Here is a 21,132-nt window from a genome sequence, read left to right as displayed (position 1 = left end):
AAAACAATTCAGACGCTATGATGTTAAAACATTCTCTGGAAGAAAGGAATAATCTTTTCTTGAGTTTAGTATATATGTATATATGTAGTATATATACATTTTTTATATTTTATCGTGTGTAGACTTTGCATTACATTCATTTGGCTTGATGTTTTTCTCCAAATGTGGATTTATACTGTATGCAGTGTATTCAGCCTACCCAGGAGTAAGAGTTAGATCTGGTGAAAACAATTGCCACTGCATCTCTCCCAAACAAATAACTAGGAGCGTGTTCAGTGCTACAGAGTCCTTAGAAGTTTTTTTTCCCTCTAGCACCAAGTTCCAGTTGGAGGATCTGGCCTTCTCACAAGGCCCTATTAGAATGACGAGCATGTCCGACTTTTATTTTCTTTTGCCTTTTCTTGCCGAGTGTGACATTGCCTGATGCTTCCGATTCTCCTGCTCTCAAACCTTTGCACATCAGACAGGCTGTAAGAAGTACGATTGGTCTGACCTCTCTTTGGGCCGAGTCATGGCAGGGCCACTTGGTTTGAGATAGCGACCATCTAAAAATACATAAACGCTGGGTGGCCTGATCCCTGTGTTTGTTGTTTTGCACAGTCCATGTCTGGCTCGTAATCTAGAGTCACAAAAACATTGATTTTAATGAGGAAATAAAACCTACATTTGACATAAGGGGTGAAAAAAAAAAAAGACATGGACATCTCACATTTTATGATATGTGACTAATAGTTTTAAAGGTGCAACTTTTATTCCTGATGGTTTTCAGGATGTATTACAATTTACATTTTATTTAGAGACATGATGTGTTATTTTTAGAGGTGAAAAGGCATCGACTTGTGGCCTAGACTACAAATGTGCTTACAAAGTCATTTTTTTCAGTTTTTGTTTTTCACTTTAAATTGAGCTTCCCCATTACTGTGAAGGCCGCAGTCAAAGGCAAAGCCCCCCCATTCCCCCTCCCGTCCATTGTGGTGCTCCTCTCACGCCACGGGATCTCTGCTGTGCTGCCGGGATGAGAGAGCCAGCAGTGACTCTATGAACCTCAGTCCAAAATGAAAGGCCAATCTGACACTCAGCGCTGCGGCTTTGAACACGCCAGATCTGAGGCAGCGCGGCAAAACTGATGGAAGCCTTGTGAAAGCAGGAAGAAGCAGAGACTGACCAAATACGGACAAATAGCCAGAGAGGATCACACAGATATTCTGGGTAACAACCTTGAGCCTGTCAACCTTGGCTCTCAGACTCATTTTAGGGGTTTAAAAATAAAAAAAAGAGGCAGCCGTTCTTCAGCGGGTGAAAACTAACATGACATATCTATCCTGGGTTGTGTTACAGTTGAAGCCCAAAGAGTTGTATCTTGTTATTTTCTTATACTTCAGGTCAATCAGCACTTATCTGGCAGGTGAAGATGCTGAAATTCCTGCTATTTATGAAGTGTGTATGGAAGTACCCTGGCAAGGTCGTTGTGTTTTATTCACACTAAACTTTCACACTGCTCTTTACCTGTTCAAGTTGCTCTCAGTAAGCTGCCTTTGAGAGACTGCCAATAATAACTGAAATGTAAAATGAGCAGTATTTGATATGTGCACATACAGTCGTCTAACGTGTCCTTATCTTCCGTCTTCCCCTCCAGGGTCCTTCATGGTGGTCAACTCCTCGCAGCATTTCGGGGGCCAGCGAGCTCAGCTGCTCCTGCTCCCCCTCAGCGAGAACGACACCCACTGCATCCAGTTCAGCTACTTCCTGTACAGCCGCGACGGCCACAGCCCCGGGGACCTGCAGGTCTACATCCGGGTTAACGGGGGCCCCAAGGGCAGCGCTGTGTGGAATATCTCGGGCTCCCAGGGACGCCAGTGGCACCAGGTGGAGCTCGCTGTCAGCACTTTCTGGCCCAGTGAATACCAGGTGAGAGTTAAACAAATATAGGACCTGCATTGATTACCCCCACCAACACCAAGGTTGGAGTAGTTATGTTTTCATATATATAAGTCATATTGGTGGAGATATGTGGGATCTGAAAACCTATTTTCTCAGCTTTTTACGAGTGATGACGACCTACGACATGATGTGCTGAAGTGAGAACACACTGTTGTCTTCTATAAATGCTGCTCTATGCTAGAGGGTAATTACAGATTTACAAAATCAAACAACAGCGTAAAAACCCACAGATACCCACCACATTTTGTCCAGAGTCCAACATTGTTTAACTGTATCTCTAAAAAAGCAAAAAAGCTGTCAAATGCTCCCATTATTTGAGATTCATTTTTGTTACATAGAAGAGAAAGAACATTTGTAGCTCCAAGCCATTTTAAACTTGAAGTGCTGTTCTTCTTCTGTCCAATATATGTGAATTTGACATAAACACCGGAGCACTGTCACTTGTAGTTAATGGAGCACACCACAGATCAGTTTGCTTTTCATGGAGAGGACTGCTTAGCTTGTAAAATTGTCTTCTGGAGGGGAACTTTCTAACTTTTTCTTTCTGAAGTTTTAAAAGAATAACTTTTAAACTAGGGGTATCAAATTTGACAGACGTAGGGATTAAGGAAGGATCTAAGGAAAGATGCTACAGAGTTGAATTATGGGAAGTGTAGGATCTATTGGTTTTGGAGCTTAACCAATACTAGGGACTAAAAGTCAGGATATCACTGCTGCTTCGATCTTTTTTTTATCTGTTTCTTGTGAGTTCCCAACTTTATGGAAGTGCAAAATTAATTTCTGGAGTTGCCCTTCAAAAATCCAATACCATCCTATCAGCTGTTGCTGACAATATTAGTAAACTGATAGCTAAGTAATGAGTTGATTGACAGACAAATGATTGTCATATCGATAACGGATTCGTTACTTTATTGGTTTATCGACATAAATAATCACACACAGTTACAGCTTCACAAATGGATACTTACAAAGGATTTTCTTATCCGTCACAGCTTCATTTCTTATCAATATGAAATTACTATATTTGATATGGAACTCAGGCTGAATAAGACATGAGAGTGGGTTCTGCCAAATTGTGATGATGTATTAAATGGTAAACGGCTTCATCAGTTAGTCTACTTGTGATATGATGCGTTAGGATGCATTGGGATGAAATCATCATGTCATGCCGTTGTTTTGTAAAATTGTAGCTGAACTAAATGAGCGTGTTTTTGTTTTTTTGTTAGCATGCTAACATATAGCATAACTAAACTAACTGCACCTGAACTAAGACAGGGAATATAACTTATGAGAAACATTACACTGCTCGCTAGCATTAGCATTCTGAGCGTGTTCACATGCTATTGTTAGCATTTAGCTTAAACTATCTCTGTGCTGAAGTCCAGTCTCACAAAGCCGCTAGCATGGATTCTTGTCTTGTCGGCTAATTTTGACCTGATGTGTATTGATATTGGACAAATGAAATATCATGATTATGATGTCAGCCCTTGTAGATCATTGCCCCCTTTATTAAATAAACGTGAGGTGTCAGTTAGCAAGGCACTAAACCACCAGCTGCTCCACTGAGCTGCTCAGTGGTCTCAGTACAGAACCGTGGCTATACTGGCGGCCTCAGCAGCTGTATTATCATCCCCTATCCTTCAAACCACATGCAAAAATTAGCTAATTGCATCTGTGTCGTATATCATAGTTGCTCAATAGGTGTATAATTACAGTGGGCGACTGTTTGCATTGTATCTTTATTTATTAGTCAATTTACCTGCGTCCTGCAGTGTAATCAATAGCTCCGTTTGAAGCCTGTATTGTCGATGCTGCATTATTAGCACTGTTGTGTAGCTTGTAAGATTCTGATGACTGGATGCAGCCCTGCCTCACCTCATTACGGGCAATAATTTATTCCCTAACGCTCTCTTTCTTCCCACTAAGTCTGCTGCCTCCTACAACCCCCCTGCCCCACCACAGAACAGACGTTAATGAGAAGGCAGTGGCTGGCGTAAGGGATTGTGGGAGCGTGGGTCCGCCGAACAGTCAATTGACCTCAATTCCATGCGACCCTCGGTGCGGGGGAGCGGGCCTGGTGTTTGCTTCCATAACCTTGGCGCACTCTGGGCCCCATCTCAATAAATCAAGAGCCAGTTAATGAGATTAGAGGGCTGCACAGATCAATGAGGACAGCTTGCGCTTCACCATCCTCAGCTCTCCTGTCCTGAGCGACTCTCACAAATAGCCAAACTGATTTAAAGTAATGATTTTTCTTCTCGTCTGTGTGGATGTTGGAAGTTTGTCTGCCGCGCACCATAGCAGAGGAGGAGGTGGAGGCAGGGGGCGGGCGCTCTCAGAGGGGGGGGGTTGGGGGAGGTGTACAATCAGACAAGACAGCCCGTGCGGGGAATTTGCTTTGCGCCGCAGTGTTTACCATTTGGACAGGCGTGCATAAGCAATGTCATCTACTACTCTGGTGATGTATGTCCAAGCTGCCTGAGTGATGAGCAGGCGCTGTTCTCTAAAGTCTTCCCGCCCGGAGTGTAGACACAGAACAGATTGCTTTATTTGTCTTATAAACCTGGCTGATCGGCAGCACATAATGAAGCACGTAAAGCTGTGCAGATGAGTGAGGAGCCTTAAACATAAGCCTGCAGGAACAAAGTATGTCAATCTGCTGTGCGGAGAGGGACGGGAGTGAGGCTTGGAGTCAGGCGCGGTGCCTTTTGTTTTTCTTTTTGTGTTCCCCTCTTCCTTTTTTGCCCAGGGAAAGCTCCTTCTCTCCTCAGCAGCTCCTGCTGCTACTACTCAAAGCTCAGCGTAGGCCCCACAGGGCTCCACTCATCCATCGATAACAATCACTGTCCAGCACTCCCAGCCAACAGATCAGCCCCTGCAGGCCGCAGAGGAGCAGCTCCACCTAGAGAGAAAAGACTACCACTTCAGAGGGCTTGGAGGAGAAAGTGTGTGTGTGTGTGTGTGTGTGTGTGTGTGTGTGTGTGTGTTGGTGTGTGGCTGCTGGTGGTAGTGGCGATTGAGATTAAATAGAAAAAACAATATCTAGTGATCAGCGAGCATCAACACCCTCAGGAAAGACAGACTGCCTCAGAGATATGTTGGACTGTGATCAACCTTTGCATTTTGCTTTTACTGATATGAGATTTCAAAATTCAATGCCAATATTTCTGGGTTTCAAATGGCCATTGTTGAAGGTGCATTTTGTGCTATAAATTAGAACCTTTTCTGGTTCATCCCATTCATTACGGTTGGAACTGCTTCGCCTGTCAACAGTGTAAAGGAATAGAGAAGTTTTGGCACACTGTCAAATTCTTCCATTTAGCCATTAAAAGGGAACGTTAACGATTTATTAATGCACTTCCATAAAGTTGGGAAACTCACAAGAGACCGATAAAAAAATAAGAAGAAGGTAGATATCCTGACTCAAACCCTCAAAACGCTAAATCCTACTTTTTCCATAATGCAACCAATATCATTTCTTCTTTAGAGAGTTTAATAGCACTGATATCTTCAGTATACCGTTGCTTAAACTTGTACTGGCTGACAATCTGATTCCATGCATGTGTCATCTGGCTGAGTTCATGACCTCGCCATCTAACCCTTGTGGATCAGACACTGCTTGACTTGAAGATTCTTTTTTTCTTGGAAATTGGACTTTAGATAGTCATGGCATTGAAGGACAGAAGAGAACATTGATCAGACTGGTTCACTCTCTCCCTGTCAGCCTGGATTTGGGAAGTAAAATAGGTGTTAAAGAGGTGCTCTTTTGGAAACGCTGGCTCCTCTCCTTTAAAATGTATTTTGTTTTTTATTCCAGGCTTCACTCCCTGGCCGTTTTGTCCTCCTTATCCCACCATCTTAATTCCCAGTGCATCTCGCCATTAGGTCCCCTTCTCTCTTATCTTTCCCCTCTCTCTCTCTCTCTCTCTCTCTCTCTCTCTCTCTCTCTTTTGCTTACCTATTGTAATGTTTTTTTCTTAACCCGTCACCTTCCTTCACCCAGGCAGTGAAGCAGTGTTGCAAAAATAAGGTTCGATAAACCTATTAGCTTTAGTCACAAGGGAAAGTACCACCAGCAAGGACCACAGCAAGGTCAGGACATTTTGGATTTTAAAGTTGTAATTCATGAAAATTCATAGAATCAATCCCATTTTTTGGTACTATATATGGTGAGCATATTTTCTTTTGATGTATTTACATCCAGTAATTACATCTCTAAAAAGTACTTTTTATTCGCGGTCGCGGGGGTCCGCCATTCCTGCCCTGCGTTCAGATTGCCTACCTAACCACAAGGGGTTCACAGGAAACTAGCATGCAGGTAATTCAGTGCAATTTTCATCTAATTGACATCAGCCTCACTGTTTAGTGTGTGTGCATGCCGTGCAGAGGGATCCAGAATGGTTAAACAGGGAAAATAGAGGTGAGTAAATTGGCTCCCCCCACAGTCCCTGCTTCGATTACTGGCTTGCTGCTGTTGACATGTAGTCACAGAGAGGTGAGCAACCTACCAGGTCCGATACACTCCATGGATATAAAGAAGTTTGAGGTGTGGGTTTCCAATCTGTGACTTGAATGTAAATCTTCACATTTTGTACACTATACACTAGAAAATGTATTTTTTTCTGCTGTTTATCATCCAGATGAGGCTCAATAGCAGCTACTCAATGCACTTTCGCCTCTTAATTAACTGCTAGTCTACAAATGTATTTGGCAGAAATTTCATAATCATTGCCACAAAACTACGTCACTGCATTTACATTATTATTCTCTTGTAAGAATACTTCATTTCTTGTTTTTAGTTTCCATGCTTGAGTGTAAATGTCGCTCCATGCTTTCTTAGAGGGCAATTGTTTCATACAAGGGATCAGTTAATCTGCGTAGTAGAAGAGCGGACCTTTTTTAGTTTCGTGCATCAACAAACAAATTGAATTCCTATACAAGCAGATTGTGGATGCAATTGATAGAAATCATGTTCCTGTGACAACGGGTCGGGGAAGTTGTTTTGGGACTGAAACAATTTTAAAGGTCTAGTTAAAGTCTGATGTGAGACGTGTTTTGAGTGGTTCATTTGAATGAAAAGAGTGATTTTACTGCTGACCCTTTTATTTGTTCATGTTTTTCTTTTTTTGATTTCAGAGTACTTGCAATCCCCTGCCTTCTTGTTAGCCCTCCATTTTAACACATCTAGTGAGAAACTAATGAGTATATGCACTTAAGTTGAGCCTTCTTTTTAAACAAAGAAATAATAAAAAAATCATCTTCAAGTAGTGTGATTCTTCCGGTATAGCCTGTTAGATACCCCCATGATGCCATGATGTTGGCATGATTAAAACATGACCAACAGTGGACATCTAAAATGGCCCCTGCTCACCTGCCAGTCCACTGTTGGTGAATGTGTAACAATGCTGGGTCCCACCACTGTTGATAGTTATGCAAAGCCCCCCCACACACACACAATCACACACACAGCACGCTGCAGTGGAGCTATTGTATACCTCACTTTATTTCTTCCGCCTGCAGAGACAAGATGGCAGGTCCAATTGCACGTCGTACATTTCAATGTTTCACTGCCACATTGTCGATAGGGATCAATAGTGTTGGCCTCACGCTAGCTGGAGAAATTAACAGAACAATCAAAGTCGTCTCGGAGATTGATGATGTCCACAAATCAACTGAGAGCTTTATCATTAATGCAAACGCATAAATAATTTCTGCAGCGCTATGATGAAAACCAAAAGTTAAACATATTTAATTACTGTTCAAATCTTATTTTTAATGGAATACCTTTTACTGCCACCACTGGTTTTATGTATTCACTGAGAGGCCTCCTGGTTTGTACTATGGATTTTTTGTTATGCTACACTATCAATTCTGCGGCATTGAATTTTATGAGCCAAACACGACACAGCAGGAGGCGCATATTAACATGCTTGCATGCTTTTTAACATCACATGTGACTGTCCAGCTGCGTTCGTCTCCTCAAACTGTCTACACCGCTGTTCTTGTGCCAAAACTCTTTTTTCCGGATTCAAATTTGTTTCTCGTGTCATTTCCTTTGGTCGCTGACGATGACACCCTGGGAGATGGCACCCTGCTGCTTGCAGTAAACCAAACCTTGGTTCACACTTCACAGATTGTGCCTTTGCAGTGTTACAGGCCTCTTCTTTTTTTTGTTGTTGCTCATCACAACAAAAGCCTGAGAGAGGCTGAGAAAAGCTGGAGAATGACATCGCCTTCAACTGGATACTCTCAATTGGACAAATCTATCTCTTATAGTCTTTGCAGAAATCGATTTTCCTCCGTGCCTAGTTGTGAGAGTACTGGAAAAGGGTGAAACTTTGCTATCAAATATTAAAGATGCTATCAGGCCCCGTCACGACAAACAATATCAGTGTGGCTTAAGGTCTCCCCCCCCCCCCATCTACTTTCAATCTCCTCCTCCTATGTCATGTGTTTCTCCCACTGCCTTTCCCTGCACTGATTTTTTTCTCCGTACATCTTTTTATATCTCCTTGCTACGGCGGCCCTGACAGCCCAACATCCAGGAATGTATGAAGAATATGGAGACAGAAAACAAAGCCAAATACATAAAAACACAGCCAAATATAAAGAACTGCTGCAACTACAGAAAACACAGACAACACAGCAAAATACAGACAAAACAACCAAATACAAAATTACACTGGAAATACAGAAAACACAATCAAATAAAGAAACAAGTTGCAAATACAGCACGAACACGCTACAAATACATACAACACAACCAAAGACTGAAATGTATTGCAAATACATACAGAACCGCCAAACAACCAAATACAGAAACTTGCTTGTGTTGTCTGTATTTGCGGCAACTTTTTATCATTTGGTTGTGTTGTCTGTTTGGCTTTGTTGCCTTTTATTTGCAGTGAGTTTAGATACGTTATATATGTGTTAAATTGGTGAAGGTTTTATCTATTTGCTCCGTGTTTTCTGCAGAGCATTGAGCTCTCAGGGCCACCGTACCGTCTCCATCACCGGCTCCACTGCGCTCCTCAAACATTCAGCAAATCGTTTCATTTCCACTGCCCTGCGTTCTATGTGCAAAGTAGAAGGGGATCCTGCTTTACCCATTTGCATAATATCTGGTGTTTGTGCGCAGCTATCGGATGCCAAGTGCGTCGATGTCTGGCACAGTCATACTCAAGCACTTTTCTTTTAAGTGAGGGCAGATGCAGAGGAGCTTAATGATTGCTCAAAGCGCGAGGCTGAGGGAATCAATGGTGGTCGGTGCGTTGACGCGTGATGTATTGAAGAGTTAATCGGTCTGACGTCTCTAATGGCCCGACATAGGAATAAAAAATAAAAAAATAAATGAGTGGAAAGAAAGCCTTAGTGTGTATCCATCTGCCAAGGCCTTTTTGTGGTATTGATTGGCCCTTGGCACTTAAAGCCTGATGCATTGTCAACATCGCAATCTATTGCCCGTCAGAGTCACAGTCTGGCTTCCACTGGACTTTGGCATAGATAAGTACACGTAGTAAGTGTGGGCTAAACAGTAGCTGCCACACACACACACACACACACACACACAAAATGTAGTCACAGCTTTCATCTAACCAGTTGTTAATGCACTCAACCCTTAAGTTCAGAGTTTGTCATGCTGCAGCCGTTATAAGTGAAGAGTGTCTTGATTTAGGCTCTGCTGACTGTAATTACTACTCGGAAACCCAGAATGACTTTGTCGCACTCTGGGAGGCCTCCCGATTCACTTTGAGGCTCTGCATGCTCCCGGCTCATTTAGATGACAAAGTGAATATTTAGGCTGCGTTTAAGGACTTCTGCTGCTGCCGTATGGATTGATAAAAGGGTTACAAGAGGGATTTATTCATGTTTTTTGCACTATATGGCTTGGTGAGCTGGGACTTGAAGACTAAACGCATTTTTTTAGTTTGTTTTAACATTTACACGTTTTTCTTTTGCCATTTACAAGTGCTTCAAAAGTGAACTCTCACCTATGGATTCTAAAGTAGCAGGTTGTTGTTCCCTTTTATGATTTTAGTTTTCAGGCTTGTTTACCAATGAGCATGTAACCACAAGTACTTTGTTGTCTTTTTAGCTTATGTGTTGTTGTTTTTTGTTGTTGTTTACAGTACGTTGCAATATGTATTGTTGGACATGTGTAATTGAACAATGACGTACAAGCTGAACAGATTGCTATGCTTCGCTCCACATTTCACTGCTGAGTGTCTTTGAATCAGAGTGACAGCTCTGTGCACTGGGGTTCAATTCATAATGGTATCCTGTCACTTCTCCAGTCTTCAAATCTGTAAGTGTACATGTAAATCGGTAAATCAACTTTTATTGTCAGACAGCACATTACACAGTTTATTTACCCCGTCCTAGTATTTAAAAGGGGGCAGCTAATCTACAGCGCCCGGGGAGCAGTTTAGAGGTTCGGTGCTCAAAGGCACCTCAGAGGCGAACTGGCACCTCTCCAGCTACCAGTCCCCACCCCGAGCTGGTCCGTGCTGGTCCGTGCTGGGACCTGAACTGGCGACCGTCCTGGCAAGTCCCAACGGACTAAGCTACTGCAGGTGGCTAGAGACAGTTGCATTTGTACTATTGATTTCAGTGGAGACTTTTAGTATCTTGTGGTCTAATTGCTTTTGAAATCATGTTGACTGCATGCCCATCAAACACTGCAAGGTCAATAAAATAATGCACCAAAGATGCTTAGAATAAACTCTCAACACACTTACTCTCCGAGTTATTTGATAAGCCTTGTCCACCAGCCTAAGGGGGGAAAAAAAGCAAATTGATTGCAATTGAAATGATGAGCCTAACACTTAACCTAATGCTGTAGAACATGTCTGAGCTGTGATAGTAAGATTTATTACAGTATATACTCAAAATATCCCTAAAGTCATCTTAGCAAGAAGTGTACAATCAATAGTCACTAACTGAGAGCTAACTAATGTGCATTTTGCAGAAAAGAACATGCAAATCTAGACGCCTACTGATACGATTTACCTTCACTCAACTGAAACCACAAACTGTCAGGTGCCTTGCATTCGGATCAGTTCAGGCCAGTGTTGGTGCAGATCTTGGCATCCGTGCCATTTCATTTTTTTCCTCCTGTTTAACCTTTAGCTTTATATTACAAAATAGTGGCTTTAAAGATGTCTTGTTTTTGGATTCTGAGGGGCTTTTGCAAATATATTCTTTTGTTGCTGTAAAAGTAAAACTGGACCAAAAATACAAGAAACTCTCCAGATTACCATTTTAATGGCAATAGTAAGTTTTACAACTGAGCTTTCTTTTAAATGTACGGTGGAACTAATGGAAGAATCTGTTCATGTCGGTTCGTGACAGGCCTTTGGACCCCATCCTCCTAATTTCCTATATTGTCAGTCTACCTGCCACTCAAGATGTAATGTTCTGCAGTCATTTAATTTATCCATTGTCTCCACAGGTCATCTTTGAAGGGACCATTTCCGAAGAACGACAGGGCTACATCGCCTTGGACGACATTGTGCTGCTCAATTACCCTTGTTGTAAGTACCCGTTCTGCACTACCTGCTGACCTTTACTGAGCCCGGGGAGAGAGGCCGGCTGAACAAGGAAAAAAACCCGAGCCAGGAAACTTCAGGAGCAGTTTCCAGGAGGTGATTGAAGACTATGAGCCAATCCGGCTGACAGGGGGGCAACTGAAGCACATTACCTGTCCGAGTGTCACATCCACAATAACACAGCAGGAGGCTTCTCTTTTGTCCGGGGCACAATGACTGACCTTTCCCTCTGATCGCAATGCTCACAGTCGGGTGCTTTTAGAGCTAATGGGATGTTACAGGCAGGAAAAGGACAGTTAGTGGTTGTACTTTGAGCCTCTCTGGGAGTTTTCTTTTCTTTGTCATCACTTGGATATCAAGGGGTTTGGAGCTTTATGGGCGCCGGTAGTGTTACATTATGTTCTGTTCTGTTCTGATTATACCATTATACCCCCCTCAATCCTTTAGTACTCAGGCTCTGTGTAGATGTTCTTAACAAACTTTCACTGCTGTGCTGTTTTCAAGATGATTATCACTTTTGGACGCCATAGACAAGAGCCAAATCTGTTGTAATTGGTCTCCCTGGAAGTAGTCCTCATTGTTAAAGCTGCAGTGAACCATGCTGACTTGTAAAAAGACATAACATGGTGTCAGAACAGAAAATAATATGATTTGAAAATTGTGATATAATGCAGTGTTTGACATAATAGATTTTTGATGGAATGCCACTCACCAAAATTCGGTATAATGCAAGGTTGTCATTAGACTCCACACATATACAGTTTAGATAATTGTTTTTGTGTCTATTATTATTAGTTGACTTAATATTTGTGTGTTGAATTCCAGTTGTTTCAGCGAGGGTTTCATTGCATCATGTTGGTTGATTTGAGTTTAAGAGGCAGAGGTGAAATGAAAATGATCTTGTGATGTTTTTAGGGTTTTCTAGGATATAGTTGCTCCAATTTATATGTTAAAGCTGCACTAAATATTTTATATTGACACTGGATGAGATGGCTGTGGGTTATGTGCAAGATGTTGCTCGTTTTGACGAATCCCACAACAAATTATCTGTAAACTCTGAAGTTTTAAAACTCTCCTGTATTAAAACCACCTTATCAACCCCGTTTTTCAGCTGCAGCAGGACATTATTTTAAGTGAGAAAGCTTTAATGAACCCATTGTATGCTTTACTGCCTGGCACCAAAAGGCAGGCAGGCAAAGTGTGTGGTCTGGTGAACATTACGGAGCTTCCAGCAGCTAGAGACCCAGATATTTATTTTCTCAGAGGTTGGCACGGATCAAAACGGAGCTCAAATGACTGTAAATGTGTCAACAACTTTTTATTATGTAATATGTTATGTATTTAGATTGTTTTGCTGCTCTAATGTGGCCCAAAAAATGTCATGCAACTTTAAACATTGCCCCTCATACATGAACTTATTGAAGCTTATATTCAACAATACTGACACTTGTATTGTTGTTCAGAAACCTAGTATTACTATCAAACCTTGCTTCGCTCGACACTGGCCTTCTGTGAGAACGGTAACAGTGCTTTGCAGCCGCATAATCGTGGGGAAATGTTAATGAATGATAATGTAGGGGATTCATTAGCTCATGAAATGCAGATATCCCCTTTCTGGCTCAACTAAAAAAATCAGGCAGGCGCACAATACAAATCCTTGAACCCTGTCTGGGAAACAAGCAGATGAACCGAAATAACATTTTCTAAAACCATCGCAAGCTCATCTCAAACTCTGATACCTTGAATTCTGTCACCACATCCTCAAAGGAGCAGGATGCGTTTCCATGGTGGTTTTGGGTAGGTATAGCGTTGCCAGGTCCCTTCGTTATGCTGCTTAGGCTGGGTTTAGCCTTGTTGCCAGATGGTGGCAGTCGAACCCGCCACATGCCTATTAGCTCAAATTAGGTGACAGTGTCCCTGCCAGGAACGGCTTTATATATATTTTACAGCATAAATACATGAACCATAGAGCACACTTTATATTCCCGCTCATCTGCTCGTACACAAACATAGGCCAAGGACAGAAAAAGCCATATCTGTGCAATCACTATACTTTTGTACTATCTGGTGTGTAGCTGCAGGAGCAGTCGCCCGTAACGACCATTAAAAACACACACTATCACACAAAGATGTAAGTAAACATTAGTAAGCTGGCATAAATTTCCCCACAGGCAGCAAGAATAATGGTATTCTCCCCCTTTGGAAAGATTCAAGTCAAAGGCAACTGCTACTCAACATTCGTGTTGTTTTCCTCTGGAGTCCGCGTCTTTATTCTAAACACGCGTTTCAGTCAGGACCAATCTCTCCTGCATCAAGAATACAAGGCAGCATTGCGAATCTGGAGAACCAACATCTCAGACAGTCGCAATGCATTTGAGAATCACATTACCTTGGTCGCATTTATGTTTAACTGTATTAATTAAGGTCACACATCCACACTACTGGGCTTTTGGATTTTAAATTACATTTTCTCAGGAACTATTAATGCAACTGCCTCGTCCTCAAATGACTCCTCCTATAATTGGGTCTGTGAACGCTTGTCTAAAAAGATGACTGAGTTTATGCTTGTTTTCTCCAGACGGAATACTCTGACTGGCACCACGGCTATTCTCTACAGGCCAGGGTGTATACTTTGCTGTAGTTCAGTTTTACAGTTCACTCTTCACTTCAGCTTTAATTCTAGTCTGCAGAGTTTGTAAAACGTACGAGGTTTATACGTGGGAAATTGTGTTGTTTGATATGCTGCCTGAGGAAATTTGTTTCCCTCTCTCATTGCTTATTGGCGGACTAGAGCATGAAAAGGGCTGCGGAGAGGAAAGAGAAAATGAGGCAATAGGTCAAATGGGAGATGCAATTTCTATCGTCCCATCCTCAGCCAGATGTTGCTTTTGGTTACTGTGGAAACCAAAGATAAAAGTGGGTCTTGTGTGAATAGCGCCAGCCTCTCCGTCTGAATTATATTTTGTCCATCACATTGGTGTCCAGTAGAAACAGTTTGCCCAGAACATGTCACACCACAGCAAAAGTATCAGTCATTGTTGTTCGTGTCTAATATAAAGGTTATTATAAACAGAGCCTGTGTTACTGTAACTTCCCACCCGTCACATTAGAGAATCTATTTCATCCTAAATCTGTGTTCAGCGTGTTCTTTTTTTCCGTGGAGCTGCAGAGAATAACCATCAACATGAAAACAGCAGGTTTATATGACTCCAGTTGAGTAAGATGCACTTGTTTAATTTCTAAAATAGACTTTAACAGATGTCACAGAGATGCAACATTTTCACAGTACTTGCTTCTGAATTATTGACAGTGGAAAGGTAAGTAAGCTAGAAATCCAATATTCAGTAGTTATTATGAAGCTAGCTAAATTTTTTTAGCTAAATTTGGTGAAAAAAATATCAAAGTATAGGTGCTGACCCGGTACTGACCATCGTGTTCATATTGTGTCGGAAGCAGGCATTATTCTTGATAGCAAAACATCTCTTGCTGTCTGCTAGTGTTAGAAATAAATTGTGTTAGCCAGCTGAGGTTATTTGTTTAAATTTGAACCCTCAAACACCAGCGTTAACTGTGGGACTATAACCTGTATCCCAATCGTTACCATTTGTCTAGAACTGTAATGTTGGTAGTAATTTTTCAGATCTGTTCATATAGCGTTAAAATAAAGGTAATTTCTTTTTTTAGTCATACTGGCTAATGCTGGTTTAGACATGTATCTGCCAAACATACATTAATTGTGTTAAGAAACAGGGACTGCTTAAAATAGAACTTCAGTTCTATTTTAGAACTTCAGTTCTATTTTATATTGGCACAAAATATAATTATTGTCAGCTGTGCTCCAAACACATTATGAAAGTAGTTTATATCGACTCTTATAAACTTTTGTCTCGTGTGAAAAGAGTGAGAGAACCATTTTTTGTTTGTAGGTACGTGGGTGTGTTGTTAATGATTTACTTCGTGCCAACTTTTGAATGAATGCAAATGTTTGAAGGTTAGATTTGCTTCTAGAAATGCTAATATTCGAAAGATAATTGTTAGATACAGTGAAGACCACAATACTTTTTATCTAATGTAATGGATTTTGGAACTTGACATATGGCCAAGTAAGGCATTAGTGAATTTGCAAAGTACACCCTTCACAATAGGTGCACGGTAATGAGAAAAGGGCAGCGCTTCTTCTCAAGCAGACATCTGATGCTTTAAATCATTCTCAGCGGTAAGCCAAGACATTTTGACACAGTCACTGTTGGAAAAGCTCAGGTGAATAATAAAATGAATGATGGTTGAAATTAATTCCGCTGCTTCAGATTCGGGGTGATAGTATTGTGGTCGTGGCAGTCTGGGTCATCCTTGATGTTAATAGATAGCGACAGTTGTGCTTTTCTTAGTATGCAAAGTCAAAATGTCTGCTTTTTAAAATAAAATCTGTAATCTTCACATTTTGAAGCATAATTGCTTACAGACATTATTGACTTTTTGGGGAGCGGAATCAAAACAACTCAAATCAATCACTGGCGTTCCTCAGGAGCAGTGTGGCGTTTTTGTCTGCATTGCAGTGACTCAAATTATTATCACAGACTGATTACTAGAAATGACGGAGACGCATACTGTATATATACAGTATATCATACGTGTGCTCTGCGGTTTTCTTATTGATCCGAACAGAGCTGAAAATGACTCGAGGAACTGCGGGGCAATGTTTCGATGAGAAGGCCCCAGTTTTGTTGATATCTCATGTTCTACTAGCATGGACCAGCATAAGTGGCACGTATTCGTTTGGACTTTTTCATGCTATTCCACTGATTGGCATGTTGGTGGTGGTAATGCTCCAATAGGTAGCAATGTGCCAACAAAAGGCAAGGAAGACCGCTAGCTAAGAAAAAATGAACGTAACAATGTACAAAATATATTCCACAACATCATATTTGTCAATATGTTATGAGGAAGGAAATGCAATTAACCGGTTTGTTAATCTCAAGGGGGGGAAAAAAAACTAAATGTATTTCAGAGAACTCCACAGGATCCCTTAAAGAAATGAGCTGAAAATATGTTGCTCTATATTAAATGACGACACTGTGGATTTATTACTGCTCTGTGCGGCCATATGGTGTTTCACACATTACAGTAAACAAATGTAAAGCTGTTTGTGTATACTGGCAGAGACGGGTGTACTAACTAACTGCGGGGTATGTCATTTGATAAACACAATGCACATGCGTTTCAACGGACGCATTCCTTATGCATGTCTTTAATAAGCATGTTCAGTTAATCGCCTGGTTAAATCAGCCTTCGTTTGAGTCTCAGTTTTTACTGTTTCATATTTTTTTGACATTTGATTTTTGAGTAATAATTCAGGAGCCACAGAAACACAAAATAAGGACATACTTGTGTTCTTGATAGGACTTTAAATAATAATGTAATTCAGACTCTAGATACAGAAGAATCCTAATAAATGTGTAAATGAGAACAGCATTTGATGCTGCAGAAAAACATTGTCTCTGTGATCGTAGGCAACTGTGTCTCTGTCAAACCGAATGGGGAATGTCTATACGTCTGCGTTTGTCTGGCTGGGGTGGGTGTAATCTTCAAAAACTGTCTGTCTTGATAAGTTATTTTGTCTCATATGCAGCCTTATGATCTGTATTTTCTTTATATAAGTGGAAACCTCTGCCAATGGGGGTAAGATTATTCTACTTGGCTCCAAAAAACAGCTTTAGTTGATACTTTCAAATCGATACAGTACATTTGTTGAATATTAAATATCTAGCAGAATATTTTTGGGTATGGTTATACAGTTAGTTCATTATACACGACTCTGCTATATGTATTCTATATCTTATTCATGTCCGTGTGGTTGTATCCGGGCCTGGGTGTGTAGTCATTGTACAGGCTCCGAATAAATCACATTTAATGTGTTTGATATATTTAGACAGTGATGCTGAGCTCCAGATGTGCCACTTTCATCACTGTGTGTCTGTGTGTCTGTGTGTGTCCTCCTTCCACAGACAAGGTGCCTCATTTCTCTCGGCTGGGTGACGTGGAGGTGAATGCCGGGCAGAATGCCTCATTCCAGTGTGTCGCCACGGGCAAAGTTTCTGAGATTGAGCCCTTCCTCCTGGAGGTGAGAACAAGATACTGTATGTGAAGTGTGGGTGTCTGTGTTTTTCTTATTATCATTGCTGAAACAGTCAAACCAAAACACCTCAGCACCTGGATAATAGAATGGGATGGGAGAGTGTAGGAAGAGGAGCCAACACAAAGGATAAAGGGAAAGACTTGTTTGGCATTTAGTTGAAAGTCTTATACAGAACAGCTTACAGTAGTTTGCATGCACGGCTCCCGTTTAAGTCTCATTCAGGCTGCTGTTTACATGAGCTCAGTCTAAACCAGTGAAGAGAATATAGAGACCTTACTGGCACCTAGAGCACCATGTATCGGGATAAACATGATATCCAAGCTGCTAACAAAGACGATACAGTGGAGTTTACGGCTAACTGTCATCATTTAAATTGTGCATTGCCATTTTTCTTAGTTACTTAACTACACCTGAGCACACCAAACCCTTTTAAAGAAAAGTCAATTATAGCCAAGCTGAGGGTTGTGTTGCTCACTGACCCCCTAAAGATCCAACATCAACACTTAAAGGAGACATGCCGACTTTTCTACACTTCATCATCTTTAATGTGAGATTGAAATGGAATACACACCTAGTGGATGAATTATGACATACATGAAGACTTAAACGATGAGGTTTGACTTGGCGCTCTTTTAATGATGTCATCTGGGGACGGCTTCTTCTTCTGCACTGATTTAATGGCACCCGACAGGAGAACTAGCCCCATCTCAATGAACCAACTCCTAATATGCACATACCGGAAACATGCATTCGTTTTCTGGAAATATGGTTAAAATGTGCACTACATTTGGATTGAATCCTGTCTAGACGCTCCGAGGGAGTTTCAGCAGCTCTGAAATAATTATTGAAGTGACATATCTTACATATCTTGGCCACAACAGCATTTTAATTAAACGCCTGCATCACAAGCTGGGGGTTTTTGAGTTTGAAAGCTGTCGGCTTGGAGGGTTTCTATTAAAAGAGTTACATTATGGGTGTGTGGTACGCTGCTGTGGAACTAGACCACAAAACGTACTACAAGTGATGAAATCTCAGCTCCTGCTGCATCAATTTTTATTCTATTTTAAAATGTGTCCTCCACAAGTCCCCCAACGTAATGGAAGTACAACAGTGAATCTGTATTAATATCGCACTCAATTGAATTGCCTGATGGCAAAGAGTTGAAGTCACCCCCTCTGACCTTTAGATGAACTGTTTACAGTGGTAGTTGTTAAAGGGAATGGGAGCCATTATCTTAACCATCGGCATAACACCAGTGATAATATCGTAATTTTGTGAATAATGTAGCAAGTGTGTGACTCTGAGTTTATCTTTTAATGGTTGTGTTGCAGGGAAATGAGTCATCTGAGGATTCGGATGATTATTAAGTTTGCGCCTCTGCTTTTGCAGCTTTTTGATTGTGGTGGCATTTAGTTTACTAAAGCCCCTAAAGTCGTTTCTCTCATGCACAAACCGAAGATAGTTTCAATTCTCCCAGTTTCAATATGAGCTAATATTAGTCTTCAGAAATCCATCCCTGAATGCCTCCACTCTTCCCCTCTGGCCTTGAAGCATGCACATCGAAGTGCTTTTGAAATGATGGCAGCAGGGAGAAGGCGCCTTGCAAATGAGATCTCAGTTCACGTGGTGATCCATCCCTTGTGTTTCCACCCCATTTCATTCCGCACACCCCTCTCTCATCTCTGAATTGAAGCCTTTGAAGATCATCGGCATGTGAAAAAGACTTTATTTTTTTTTTATCAGTTTCAGAGTTTGCGACTTTGTTGACTGAGCTACACAAACACACACACAAGAAAATGCAAACCAACAATGCAAGGCTTGTCTTTTGTAATTTGACAGTATGCTGCAGTGAACTTCTCTTCGTAAGTCAACACTCTCTTCAGCTCCTCCCTACTTTTCTCATTAAAAGAAGAAGAAAAAAAGTAAACCTGATAACAGCAGAAAATAGAGATATTTCACAACCCATTACTGCCTTCTGTTCCTCCATTTGTTGTTCGGGGCGCGTTTGATCATCAGCACTGAGTCTGCTAATTGCTGCTTTCCTTTTGATCTCCTGGTTCGGGGGAGGTCCTCTCTGGACCAGTCTGTAGCTGCTCACCTCCACTCTGTTTTCCATTAAGGTAGTCCAAACAAATAGTTAGCATAATGTTTCTTAAACAATTAGCATCATATTTCCTCAGCTGTCCTCTGGCCCAGACTGCAGACGGCTGTCTCAAACGCTATATACGTACAGTACATTTTAAACAGCAACGAGTCCAAACCTGAGTTCTTTATTGCAACAACTCTTGCTAACAATGTGATGCAGACTTGGCTAATGGAAGCATTTATTTGTTTTAAAAGCCTGCAGGTGGATTTTAATGTTGCATAGTTTTTAGGTGACCCATGTGAAAAACATAAAATGTGGATGCTGCACTTTGAAGAGTCTATCGAACTGAAAAGTAGCAAACATAAAAAAAGAAAAAACATAAAGTTTCCAAAAGAAGAGACAGATTATATTGATACTAAAGTTAAAACGCGTTCTAATCTGTAGCTTTAGGCAGTAGCACCCAGCCACTCTACATGCAATTTCACATTTTCTTATAGCACGGCATTTTCCCCCTATCCTCCTAAACCAATTAAAAACATACAGATGTCAAACCCACTTACTTGAAGAAAAAATAAAACAAGAGCAGGCGACAGTTTACATAAGAATCTGCTTATTCTGTGAAGGAGCTGCATATATATATTGTAGCTCGCACCTGAAACAGCTCATTGCGAGTGTTGTTCCACTGGTTGAGCCAATTGCCAGTGTGCCTGAAGCGCTGACACATTAGTATGGCAAAGATGAGGAGCTGTCAGCTCGAGCCCCCGTGTTGGGAACAGCAACCCAGGAGGCCTGTGTCAGCGGCCTCACGAGTGTAAACACTATTGTTACCGGTGACATTTATCAAGCATTTGTTATCTTGCCCTCGCTTGCAGCTAATTCCAACCCTCCTTTGTCTTTGTCTCAGCCTGCTGCCCATTTTTAATCACTTGAATAGACTTCAGGTAAACATGTGCGGTTGCTCATTTGCTGCCTTCTCTCCGTGTGTGCGTCTGTCAGCGGAGAAACAGCGTGGTGCTGGACACATCCCTGCTGTCGAGGTTGAGCCACAAGCGGCTGATGGCGTCTTTCCATGTCGAGGCACAGCGTGGGGAGCAGGACCTGTACCGCTGCATCACTCTGTCCCCCAGGGGCGCCGCCGTCTCCAACTTTGGAGAACTCATTGTCAGAGGTAAGCTAGATTTAGGGAACATGTGACTAATTTGACCAGTGTTGGGAAAGAGTTACAAGAAGGACATTTTTTTAGAGGTTAGTTCTTAACTAAACACACAGATGGGACTTATATATACCCTCTATCCAACTGCCCGGCCTGAGAACATTTTTTTAAATGGAATTAGTGACTGTAATATAATAACTGAATATAATTATATATTGCAATCCATATATATATATATATATATATATATATATATATATATATATAT

The 21,132-nt window shown here is 41.4% G+C and overlaps 1 protein-coding gene across 1 annotated transcript in view; it reads left to right on the top strand.

The window, feature by feature from the left end:
- The window catches only part of ptprua (protein tyrosine phosphatase receptor type Ua), a 159,130-nt gene that overhangs the window by 79,376 nt on the left and 58,622 nt on the right, over positions 1-21,132 (top strand). Inside the window, exons 3-6 of the mRNA XM_031854238.1 lie at positions 1,637-1,908; positions 11,393-11,474; positions 17,495-17,610; positions 20,708-20,879. Of these exons, the coding sequence (XP_031710098.1) occupies positions 1,637-1,908; positions 11,393-11,474; positions 17,495-17,610; positions 20,708-20,879 (642 nt within the window). The remainder of the gene's footprint in view (positions 1-1,636; positions 1,909-11,392; positions 11,475-17,494; positions 17,611-20,707; positions 20,880-21,132) is intronic.

This window comes from Anarrhichthys ocellatus, unplaced genomic scaffold (genome assembly GCF_004355925.1).
Source record: "Anarrhichthys ocellatus isolate YVR2014 unplaced genomic scaffold, GSC_Weel_1.0 scaffold14, whole genome shotgun sequence".
Classification (NCBI taxonomy): Eukaryota; Metazoa; Chordata; class Actinopteri; order Perciformes; family Anarhichadidae; genus Anarrhichthys; species Anarrhichthys ocellatus.
Note: the sequence above shows the minus strand (reverse complement) of the source record. Positions and strands in the feature narration are given on the sequence as shown.